Genomic DNA, 12581 nt, shown 5'->3' with positions numbered 1-12581 from the left:
CATGAAATATGACAAATAACGACGGGGGAAAAAAACCATAAATAAATAAATTCGTGAAATATAATTTAGCAAAAGACTGTCAATGGTTAACAAACCACTGACAGGATACTCTGAGACAACACAAAGCAACGTGGCATATCTTTCAGCACAGGCCTTCAGCAAAGATACACAGATATAATAATAAAAACATGGCAAGCCGGCAGAGAGGCATCAGTGCAATTGAATAATAACAGCAATATCAAGTCCCCCCCCCCCCATCAAAGTTCAAGGGACAAGGAGTCACAACAGTTTCGTCCAGTGGAGGGCCGCATCAACCGTGGTCACGTCAGGGGCCGGAAACCCGAGCGCTTTCGTATGACCATCACAGCCAAGGAGGTGTGGCGAGTCCTCCCTCCGTGCTCTCAGGCTAGGCAATAAGGGTTTGACGTCGACTTACTGCTGTGATATGACGGACTCTTAAATGCTCCCCAAAATTATTGTGCTCCCATTTGCTCTAAGACGAGTCCTTCTGAATGGCGTCACACGTCAAACGACCTGTAAGGAATAAAACCAAACTGTGAGGTTTGTCATCCTTTTGATGGAACAGCACACTTTATGAAAGAGAAAGAAATATCGCATGCATTATATTACTTTGATATAAGCAAATGGTTTAAGTTACTGGAGCAGAATCTTGAGATGAACCAGAGAGTCAGGTGCATCCCGGCTGAAAACCACTGAGCCATCAAAATGTGGGATTTGCCTGACAACCTGTCACACCTGTGTGACTGCATTTTACCCTCTCAGATTTACCTGAGTTCTTCTTTTAGTCTGTTGAGTTTGTCAAAGAGCCTGTCGTTCTTCACCTGCATTGGAGCGCTTGGAACAAACCAAGCTGCAATGAATTTGCATATGACAACAACATGCTGCAAGCAAAGACAATGAAGTTAACTTTCTGATATGTGGTACTGTCAATACTGACATTCATGTTCATTGTTACTCCAGAGAAATCATTGTGAGAGCTGATGGAGTCTCGTTTGGTTGCAGTTGCACTAACTCCTACCTCAAACAGGATGACAAACCCAAAGCGCACAGCTAAAATAAGCCAGAACTGTTGGGTGAGACTGTAGTCTTCATTGCTCCTGTAGTCTTTATAGCTGTGAACGGAAAAAGCATCATTCTTCTGCTCACTAAAAGGCTCACAGATATCAACTGGTTTGTGGACACCGGCTGCAGAGGTATTTTCTTGCATTCTTAATTGTACCAACAACACCAGGTAAAATTCTTAGTGCATGTAATGAACATGGCACCAAAAGTCTCCCTGAGTCCGAAAAACACAACTAGTCTAGAACTTTCTTAATGCAGACTTGCTTAGATATTGCCAGCTACTTTGGAGCTGTCCACTCGATTTTCACCGATATGCTTTAAAGCTGGTTTCTGCGTTCATCTGCAGCACAGTAACCAGTGAAACGTTACTTAAGCTATCGGCAACCAATATTATGAACAGAAGAAGAACAATATGAAGTGTTGAAACCTGCAGGAGGTGACGTTCAAGCCGCTGTTAGTCACCATCTGTTCAGCCAAAAACTCATTGCGAATGTTCTGGTCATTCACTTGCACAATGGAGAGTGTGTTTTTGATGTAACCAGCCATGCAGCTTGAAAAAGACAGGAAAACAGTGAAAATGGCCCTTAGGAAGCGGGACATGACAGGCCGCAAAGGCTTAATGTGATAAAATCTTTGAAAAACTGTCAGCATGCAAGGTCTCACTCAATATTGGTAGCTGTGCCGTTGGCGCAGGGACCGTAGCGGTAATGGTACACCAGCCTAGGGATGAAGTCTGAGGAAACACCGATGACCAGCCCATTGGCAATGACTGCTAAGACACCAATAGCCTCCAACACATCTGTCCACACACCTGAGTAAGAAAGATAGATGGACACCATGATTCATTACTTTTCCAACCCCAGACAGTTGAATCAGCTCATCTGGGATTTCCATACCTGGGTTATTGAGCATGCATCAAGACACTTTTCCAACCTACCACCAACAGCATGAATACTTTGTCACTGCAACAATAAGCAAAAATTAGCAAATCAGATCGTTTTCATTTCAGCAGTGACTCTCACCAATGTCATTGGTCTTCTTAGGCACCAATCGGCGTTCAAGAGTGACCATCTTAATGGCATCCAGGCGTATCTCGATGATGTTATTAATGAGGGCTAGCAGAGGAGCGAGGGGAAATGCTGCCACGAATATGGTAGTAAAGCTGAACTGAATCACTGTGGAGACGACAACGACAACAGACAAAATAACACTTAGCACTAAACTCCTCCAGCTTAGTCATTTAGACCCTGTCATTACTGCAGTAGAGGCTTCCCACATGACGCATACCCATCTCCAGAAACTCATTAAACAAGCTGAAGGAGTCGACATAGTTGAGACGGTAGTTGCTGAGCCAGTCTCGGAGCTTGCAGTTTTCACACAGCTCTGCCGCATATTTGGTCTCTGAATCGTCTCTGAGGTAGCAGTGGGCACACTTCCTCGTCAGCTTCTGTGTTGTTCTCCTCTTCAGCCATCTTCCAAACCAGCTGACGAGAGACGAGAAGCAGATTGGTTGGCACCTTGCTGAGAAGGTAGACTGGGTGAATAACTGTATATAGCACATCAGCCATTACTAAAGGCTGTGGAGTTGCTCTTCACTTACGGGCCGGTGAACTCAAAGACATTGCTGATGGTTTGCTTGAGCACCATTATGATGGCCATTTGGACAAAGAGGTCTGTGAGACATCCACTAGGGTGGCACTGCCCAAAGGGAAGAAGTGTATTTCAATGAAATCTGGTACTTCTGTAAATATTGTGTAAACTGTGCATTAAGTTGAATAAAATGGGTGCGTAACTATGTGGACTCACTTCCTCCAGTCTCCATTTCCCTGCAATCCGCACATAGCCACCGGGATGGCCATTTATCCTGTAGAGTATATTGAAAACGTTATATTAATGTTCTTATTGCCATAGTTTGTCCACATTTGGGCACTGCTGTTCTTACCTGCCAAGAAAAAAAGCTACGTAGAAGAGTGATGAGAAATAGGTGAAGAACTGAAAGGTGAACATCTTGACGGTGAAGCTCTTCTCTGTGGCAGCAAACGATCTAGTTTCCTCTGGAAAAGAAATCATGATCTCGCGTTAATGGACATGCAGTTAACCAAATGACCATAAGATGGCGCACTCTAACCACTCTTGAAAACAACGTTCAGGCGAGGAGTCGTGATCATCTAAGTTGCATATCTACCGTTCTTCTAATTTACTTTTGGTACCAGAGAGAGAGAGAGAGAGAGAGAGAGAGAGAGAGAGAGAGAGAGAGAGAGAGAGAGAGAGAGAGAGAGAGAGAGAGAGAGAGAGAGAGAGAGAGAGAGAGAGAGAGAGAAGAGAGAGAGAGGAGAGAAACACACCTATTGCGCAGAGCTTCATGGCCACAATCCTGTTAATCTGCAAAAGATGGAGACATGGTGAGTGTCTTTGAGAATGGTGCATTGAGGAATCTACGGTAGACGCGCGTTCAGAAAAAACCCCAAATACCCGTGTCATGACCGTGATGATGAGGTAATGGAGGACAGCCCCGAGCATCATTGCTCCCGTGTTGGAGTGGTCGCTCAGAAATTTCCAGGACCCCTCAGCCAACAGCACTGCGGCCATCACCCTGAACACCACCAAAGCATGAGTCAGGCCGATGATCACCAGTATCTGAGGACATACACACATACGTACAAACAAACAAATTGAATAAATGTATGCCTACAGGGCTGCGTTTTATTAATGTGAAAAGCTTGGGAATATGCGTCATAAAACTACTACACAAAATGAAAAGAAAAGTGGTGTCACTTACCATGATGGTGACACAGATCAGCACCAAAGTGCTGCGCAGATAGGAGTGTTTGTATTCCTTAGGCTCACAATTTGCATTATTCAAAATTTCCAGGATCAGCTCCTCCTTAAAATATTTGCGAAGGTTAAAATGAATAACCGTGCAGGTAGTGATATCATATTTTATGTAACTCAAATGATGAGGCAACACATGGGTAGCATACCTCTTCCTCGCACCAATCAGACACCTTCCACTCGCACACGTAAGAAGCCCTGTGCCTCTTCCAGAACTCCAGAAATAACGTTGCTGTGAAGACGAACAATTGAAATAAGCAGGTGAGGCCCAACTGGGGGCGACACTGTGAGGGTTATTAATGATGTTTTCCACAACAGAGCGAATCGATTAGGCTCTGTTGGCTTTGTTGTTTACAAAAAAAATGTACTTTAACATATAAACTCTCAAATGCCTCTTTTTCCCCTTTAAAACTAATTTCCCGGTGCTTTACTGCAGCGACCAGTTGGGAGTCGTTATTGCGTGGCGTGTTTTGTTCTTGTGCAGGTGGAACGGGCTTACAGCTGCTGGTAGGAAACGTTCTGTTAAACCTGCAGTGCGGAAGTTTTGTCTCCCCCTTCTGGCGATGAGAATAATTACCTCTCTTCCTTCAGTGATCTCCAACGCGAAGCTACGCAAATGGATATCCGTGTTTGACTTCGCTGTTGATCGCGTTTTTTCTCGAATGCCAAATTTAATTTTTCCCTGGCGTATCAGAAATTTTTCTTGGACGCTTCTTAGGTTTCCCCGCCATTACTTCAAAACCCGGAAGGTTTCTGGCAGAGCGCCCCGAAGACTAGCCAATCAGAGGCACACACACAAAAAAAAAAGCTCTGGCAAAGCGATCGTTGCTAGCTGACGTAAAGTGCATCACCTCCGGTGTGCCAGCGCGGGAATATCGCCACAGACGCCATATTTAAAACCCTGGTTCACGGCGAAAATAGAGATTTAGCTGGTGGTGATGAGCTTAGTCATCATTGTGTGAACTCGTTTTGGAAGGGCTTGAATTTTTTTTCCTAATTTGATGATATTCCCATTATATTGTAGCGAATTCGGGGGGGAAACCACAGGAACCGCTGCAGCTGGGACGCGAACCCATATCTCATCGCTCGACTAAAGGGTCCGACCCGTCAGCCAAGAGCTACCGAGCCTGGTCATCCGTGATCGTTACGTTGCCCCCTTCCTTCGGGATTCGCGTCCCCGCGAACCGCCACAGCCAAGACGCGAACCTGGGGCTCCCGCACCGCGAGCGACTGCGTTAACCAGTCGGCTGAAGGGTCGGACCCGTTAGTCGTCTGGTTAACGTAGTCGCCCGGGGTGCAGGTGATATGAGTTCGCGCCCCGGGTGTGGCTGTTCCTATGGCTGCACCCCCGAATTCGCTGAAATATATTGACAAGCATCCGTTAAGTAAGTGTCCTGTGAAAAAAATCGGCAGCATCTATAACTCCTTTCAAATCATGTCGCGCGCACACGCAGGATAGCCCGGGATACTTTGGCAATCTTTATAAGTACTTCGCCTCCAAGTACAACTGGGCTTCACAACAGCAACGTTGGAGTGATTAAAAGATTTAAAGAATTGTTTTAATAAAAAAAATCATATGCATGGATTATCAATGACAATATCGACTTTGCCAGTTACGACGGGCGGGGTTACGAGAGGGCAGGAGCAAGCAGCGGACTGGATGTTTTTCAGGGGGTGTTATGTCAAAATTGCTCACCTCTCCAAAGTAAACCTAAAGCAGCTTCAGAGGTTTCATGTTATCTATTTTATTTTATTTTTTAGTTAGTTTTTTTCTCCCAGGAATATCATGATAGAATTCAATCAGTGGAAAATAATTAACAAGAATTGCCACTACGGGAACATATGCCAGGATGTGCTCATCACAACCAAGAAACGTTAAACAAAAACTACTTCTTAAAACAGATAATTGTCATTCAGGTGACTAAAACGTAATGAAATATAGCATGCACCAACACGTAAAACGTACCCCACACTGCCATGAACATAGCAAAGAACACCGTCCCGTTGTTGTCAAACAGAAGGCTGACCTGTGCATGGACAAAACCATCAGTGAGCACCAACACACATGGGCACGCTGCGACTCAATGCTGCTGACGGAGGTGGCGTACCTTAGTGTACGTGCACGTGTCAGAGAGCTGCCACACTTTGCATTTCCCGTCGCAAAGGGGGCACATGACCGTGTTGGCCTCGCAAACCTCTTTTCTGCAAAACAAACACAATTTCCAGGTATAACGCTGCAAACCCAGCATCGCGGCCGGCCTACTGGGGAGTTGGTGGTGGGGAAACTCACATGAGGGGGGAGTTGTTGAAGAAGGACAAGCCATAAAGGAAGACGATGAGCCCTATGGCAGCGGCGGGAATGAGCAGGTATGTGTACCACCCCAACCACAGGTAGTACAAGGCAACCTTTTCTCCAAAGTAGCTCCTAACACACACACACACACACAAACACACACACACACACACACACACACACACACACACACACACACACACACACACACAGATCATCTGAATTAACCATGCCGTTGTACATAACCGAGCCCTCTCTGGAGAATAATGAGGTGGCGCAACACATGCAATTGTGAAAACAGCACAGTTACTAATAGGCCATTGTGGCGTAGTCCTAACCTGACGGCGGTTATTGGTTGCCCTTGGAGACAGGCTGTCCACCGTGCCCAGATCTCTTTCAGCTCCCTCTGTTTCTTTTTCTGAAAGCAGAAGCCCACACAGAGGAGCGCATCAACATGCAGCGGCGCTTCGACAAACCAACCCTTATAATTAAGGTTGCCTGATACTGAGCACAGAAATTGAAATAAGCAGTATGCCGTCTGTTCACGGCCTTATAAAGGCGTTACACAACTCCCGGTATCTGCAGCTTGATGCAGACTGGTCACAGCATCTCAGAGTATTTTTGCTGATATATCCTCGTATTTGGGGGGGGGGGCAGCTCAAGTCCAGTTTAACGGTTTCAGCTGCTAATTTTTATTTATTTATTTATTTTCTGAAATGATTTTTCTCTCTGTAGAGTTGAACTGAGGCTTTACTATGCATGCAGGGTTGACTGGAATTCATGCATGCACACCCATCTCCCCGCAACACACAACTCATCACACGCACACACACACACACACACACACACACACACACACACACCCAGACACCACACTCTCATGTATGTAGCCATTGTTTGATGACTAAGCTACCGGCATGACTTATGTGCACAGTATTTTGTTTTCATAAAAAAGGGAAAATCTGTAAAGAGATACTCCGGTTGCAGTGACGCATTGCTTTAGACAGCCCGTGCCAGGTTTCACATCCTAATTGCAGTAGTTCATAAATACTGGCGAACCGCGTCAGCTGTGGCGTGAGAATGAGAGCGAGCAGTCAGTTCACTATAACCTTTACAAGTGTGTGTGTGTGTGTGTCGGCTACTGAGAACGCACACCATTAAGTAATGGCAGGCATCAGAGCTGGCTGGCAGTTTTCTCATCATTCAGTTCTGAAATTTGCACAGTGGTGAACTGGAATTCATACTAGGACTAGATTATTTCATACTAGGACTAGATTATTTCATACTAGGACTAGATTATTTCACACTAGGACTAGATTATTTCATACTAGGACTAGATTATTTCATACTAGGACTAGATTATTTCATACTAGGACTAGATTATTTCATACTAGGACAAGATTATTTCATACTAGGACAAGATTATTTCACACTAGGACTAGATTATTTCATACTAGGACAAGATTATTTCATACTAGGACTAGATTATTTCACACTAGGACTAGATTATTTCATACTAGGACTAGATTATTTCACACTAGGACTAGATTATTTCATACTAGGACTAGATTATTTCATACCAGGACTAGATTATTTCCCTTCAATCAATTCAATTTGGTCATCACTTACAATCAGTATATCTATGTGATCCCACGGTGAAACGTTGGCACCAAATAAACAAATAATATCAATGTTGATGTTGACGTTTTAAATGCATGTTGTCACATGCACATGCAAAGGCAGATGATCACACAATCAGCAGCTCGGTCTGGTCATATATTTATACATCATACTCAGTTTAGGACAGGACTCCTTTGAATATCTTTTTCAAACGTGTCTTCGGTTTTTACCTCATGCAAGCAGAACTTCGCCTCGAAAACCCTCCTTCTCATGAGATCCCGGAGATCCTCTGGCAAGATGGAGAGACGAGGGACAACATGTAACGTCAGCAGCCCAATTACGGTACCAGAGGAGCAGTTCAAGTAAAAAAACGAGACTCACCTCCCGTATCAAGAGGAGTGTGGTTCAGGATGAAATGGACAATCCGTATCCTGCAACACAGGGACTTATCACTCAGCATGCCGAGCACACTCAGACATACGGTTCATCAACTTAAACTCTCTTTTTAATGCCTCCATCCTCCCATCACGAGTTGTTTGGAAATCAGAATGATGTGTTTTGCACATGCAGCATGTAGATATTGATAGAGACACGAGTCTTATTCATTCACTCATTCACTTTTAAACTCATTGAGACATACAGCATAGGCACCGTTGATAAACAGAGATAATTAAATCAAAGCTACTATGTTCATCTCACACATTTAGAAACTATATGGTATTTATGCATGCATTCTGCACATGCAGGATTAAGGGATAAGTACTGACAGATGCTGGAAGACCTGATAGACATGTGGTAAAGTCCCAGATAGCATCCGGATGTGGGCCACTTCAGGCAATGATGCGGCACTGATGGCCTTCTTCTGGCCCTGACAAAATGGATGTGAGCCTGAAGTGGCCCACATGTATAATAGCAAGCATGGCCCAAATATGCCAAATCACATGTGGGCCTTTTTTTGGCAAAGAAGTGGTGCTCTGGGCAACATGTAATCTGGATGTGACCCTGAAGTGGCCCGTGTGGTAAACGGTGACTATGGCCCAAATATCACAAAACAAATATGGGCCACCTTTGGCAAATATGTGGCACATGCAGCATTGCTATGGCTTGGTTCTGGCCCAGATCTGGCAAGCAGGAGTGGACCGCCCAAGTGCCTTCGTTCCATGCGGTATGTGGGCCGGATGAAAGGAAGATGAAAGTCGGGTGTGGGACGGGTGCGGGCCACAGCAAGTTTGCTATCTGGGGTGTATAGCTAATATCCAAAATGTCAGACGGTACTTTGATAGCATGCACCTTGGTGCTCTTTGCAGGGTTTTTCACCTTGTGCAGAGAGGCACGATGTTCTGATCACCGCTCCAGTTACAGGCATCAGACACCTTCAGCAGATATCGGTATTTCTCGAAAATTTCTTTTGGAGCTTGAATCCCATAGAAGACTATATCATCATCTATGATTTTCTGTCAAAACAGGAAAAAGGTGAATGGATAAACAGATCAGCAAGTAGACCCACTCTGTCCATCTCTCACTTCGCCGTACCGAACACCAAGGACAAACGAGACAGCAAAAGGAGTAAAACACGACGCGTCCTCCTCCAAACACTTACTGTAACTTTAAAGTTCTTTCTTTTCAGCTCCTCGATGAAGGCCAATTGCTTCTTGAAAGTCTCTTTCTCCAGGTCATCAAATGTTTTGGCCACCAGGACATAGTCATAGGACAGCGGGGTATGCTGCGAGTCAAAATGATACACCAAAACCAAGCTTTCAGATTTGTCGCCGCTCAGCCTGCATGTGTAACGCTTAATGAACAAAACCAGGAGCATCTGGCACGTTGCAGGAGGTGTCTTACCACGGGAGGGAGCGATGGCTGCTCGGTGCCATTCTCCCTAACCACTCCGATAAATTCAAGTAGCTCAATACTTGGCTGCAGCAAAAGGGTGAGAACCAACACACGCACACACACACACACACACACACACACACACACACACACAAGGAAGTTACGCACATAAACACATAAAATGCAGCAGCACCACGGTTGTTGCTTGTCTAGATAGATTGACAAAGCTAATCTTAGTTTCTGCAATCATATCAGGAAATGAAAAGAATTTTTTTGGTTTTTTTTTTTTTTTTTGCTGGAGAGATTTTCTCTTTGGAGCCTCTTAAGACAAACATCAACTGGTCAAATTTCAGTGGAACGTTGTTCATCTTCAAAAGAGCCATCTACTGTACAAGCCAGGGGTGTGGTTTCCATAAGTATGCAACTTGGTTTGTTGGTGTGGTGTGTCCGCACTGCCATGCCAAGCTAGATAATTATGCTCCGAGACTGATACCATAGTTAGACTAGGACAGTCAGCGAGCAGAGGACAAAAAAAAAAAAATCTTAATAATAGGATTCCTGTGCTACATTCAGACCTTACAGATATTTTCAGCCTACTCAAAATGCATCCAGATCTAGACCAGCCTTCAACTGTGCGTTGCTTCTGCTGTTGCCATGTATCCTGAAACAAAGATGCACGCTTCCATGTTCCCCAAAACACATGTTGTCATGTTATAGACAACAGCCCTGCAAGAGCATAAAATACGCTTCGACCCCCCCCTACAATATGAATGTTAAATCTCCTTATTACATGGGTATACATGTTGCCCCGGTCATAGCACAGCCCATACATAGTTGTAGCCACAGAGTGGCTCTGAGAGGATATAGACCCCACTGTTGTCCTAAAATGCTATGAATAAGATGACTTGCCTGCCTCCTATGGCCAGCCATGATGAACAGGTGTTGGATGCAGAGATGACTTTCTAGATTTATAGTCTTCACTGGACATCCGCTGGTCCCAGGGTCTGGTCTGATGCCGAATTCACCAGTATATCCGAGCTGTCATTGTCACGAGGGCTATGTATCTGGCAGTCCACTTCCGTATTTCCTTGGGGAGCAAACGCTTTGTTGCTTTGCGAGCTAAGGAATGCAAAAGCGACTATACCTGTTGCTGTGATGTAATGGGGTGTATTTTTGATGCCTACAGGTTCTCGACGTTTTCAGCTCAAGCCCTACCGGAGGGTATTCAAATCAAAAGAAAAGTGAGCCCTGTGTGCGACAGAGCCCACGTTCAGTAGCAGCAGATGACTAAATTATCAGGGGGGGGGGGTTGCTAATCAGGTATGATGGCATTGCGATTATTTGTCATGCCTCCGCATCACTGAAGGCTGTTAGCGACACTGATATCTAACCACCACTAGATGGCACCAGAAACACATTTTGACCGTGGGTCTAATTTGTCGCCATCACTCCGGTTGAAACGCTTCACTGTGTATAGCGAGTCGATTTCACAGCAGTCCGCAAGAAATCACTATGAATCTCTGAAAGTTAATATTGAACTTTTCCTGAGTATTGCTGAATACTATTTGTCATTTGATGTTATTTTACCTGTACAGTTGTGTATCCGCTAAACAGCAAGCTATATGACATCCCGAATGAATGGGACAAAACATCTCTCTTAAACTCTACAGCGCGTGAACCAGATTAAATATTCCCATTGCAGAATCGGGCCTTAAATATTTGCTGTTTCAGTGTCGCCCTGCAGGCCCGTGCCGTTCTATTCTCATCTCATGAGAAACTCCGGGCCCATTTCTGAGACACACATGTGCTCCCTACCCTATCCCAGTGTCTCCCCACTATTTAAAGCAAAGTAAAGAAACATGTCCAACGGGTGGCCATTCGCCCACTCCTGCCTTGTTATTAAGGGAGACGTATCCTCTCAGTAAGCTCCTTTTCTGGAGACTGTGCACACCCAAAAGCCCACATGCAATGAGAGAGGTGATGCTGAAGAAGAAGAAGAAGAAGCGGTCAAGGAAATAAGCAGCTTTATTTCTGCACACTTCCACACCCACACAGGAGGGATGACATAATTATATGATCGCCACGGTACGTAAACCACTTTAAGGATGAAGGGGGAGGGGGAGAGGGGGGGTGAAATACCCACTTCATTTGATCAGTCTGAAATGCTAAGGAGAGGGTACAGGCTGGGGGAAACTGGAGAAGCTTAATGCAAAACCGACCCTGGTCTTGTTTGATCTAACTTGACTGTTATGGGCTATGCATCGCCGAACCGAACCGGCACACGAACCACCTCTATTGCTGCGATGCGTTTCATAGAGTGGCCTTCGCCTCGATTGGTGTAATTCAGGGAAATGTGTCTTGCAGTCGTTTCACAAAGTAAAAGGAGCGAGAAGGGGGGGGGGGCAACGACTCAAGTTCGGGATGATCGACCGCCTCTCATTTTGCCAAACAGTTTATTTTAACCGAACGCGTTTGACTGACGTTTCATTTCACGTTCACCGAATCCCGTCCCCTGAATCTGATCTCCGGGTACTCTTTTCCCCCATTATTTGTTCTCTCACTTCTAAGATATTGTCGCGAATTCGGGGGACAACGCGACCACAGGAACTGCAGCGGCCGGGAAGCGAACCCGTATCGCCCGCACCGCAGGAGACCTCGCTAACCGCTCGACTAAAGGCTCACGCCCGCGAGCCAGCGGCACGCGTGTCTTCTTATCCATGCACGTTACAATATTATTGTTTTAAAGTCAGCCCGACCCCCCCCCCAAGATTACCTCGCGATAGTGTAACGTGGATTTCGGTGCCACATTTTATTTAACCCGCCGCCGCCGCCCCACCCACGAGCGCCACCGCGCAGCGGGGCACTGAGCCACTCCCCCTTTGGTGACGTCAACCCCCCATTCAGCGACGATGAGGTCGGC

The 12581-nt window shown here is 45.5% G+C and overlaps 1 protein-coding gene across 1 annotated transcript; it reads right to left on the bottom strand.

Annotated features, from left to right (window-relative positions):
• Nucleotides 1-56: 56 nt before the first annotated feature.
• Nucleotides 57-10591, bottom strand: LOC130114041 (anoctamin-9). Its single transcript, XM_056281771.1, has 24 exons — nucleotides 10571-10591; nucleotides 9671-9745; nucleotides 9429-9551; nucleotides 9146-9282; nucleotides 8210-8259; nucleotides 8059-8117; nucleotides 6547-6626; nucleotides 6206-6340; nucleotides 6024-6117; nucleotides 5882-5942; nucleotides 4065-4147; nucleotides 3863-3967; nucleotides 3556-3720; nucleotides 3429-3465; nucleotides 3026-3137; nucleotides 2890-2947; nucleotides 2684-2781; nucleotides 2371-2567; nucleotides 2106-2258; nucleotides 1747-1894; nucleotides 1511-1633; nucleotides 1040-1133; nucleotides 790-902; nucleotides 57-534 (listed from the first exon to the last, which is right to left on the bottom strand). The coding sequence occupies exons 1-24, from the start codon at nucleotides 10589-10591 to the stop codon at nucleotides 519-521; spliced, it is 2337 nt and encodes a 778-aa protein (XP_056137746.1). The 3' UTR covers nucleotides 57-518.
• Nucleotides 10592-12581: the final 1990 nt, after the last annotated feature.

This window comes from Lampris incognitus, chromosome 6 (assembly GCF_029633865.1).
Source record: "Lampris incognitus isolate fLamInc1 chromosome 6, fLamInc1.hap2, whole genome shotgun sequence".
Lineage (NCBI taxonomy): Eukaryota > Metazoa > Chordata > Actinopteri > Lampriformes > Lampridae > Lampris > Lampris incognitus.
The sequence above is the reverse complement of the archived record's forward strand: the minus strand, read 5'-3'. Positions and strand labels throughout refer to the sequence as shown.

Excerpts from the sequence above, each read along its gene's own strand:
- LOC130114041 (XM_056281771.1), bottom strand. The coding sequence starts at position 10,591 with ATGGCTGGCCATAGGAGGCAG. Across the intron at positions 9,283-9,428 it reads GAAAGAACTTTAAAGTTACA|AAAATCATAGATGATGATAT; the intron begins GTAAGTGTTTGG and ends CTGTTTTGACAG. Across the intron at positions 3,721-3,862 it reads TGATCTGTGTCACCATCATG|ATACTGGTGATCATCGGCCT; the intron begins GTAAGTGACACC and ends GTATGTCCTCAG.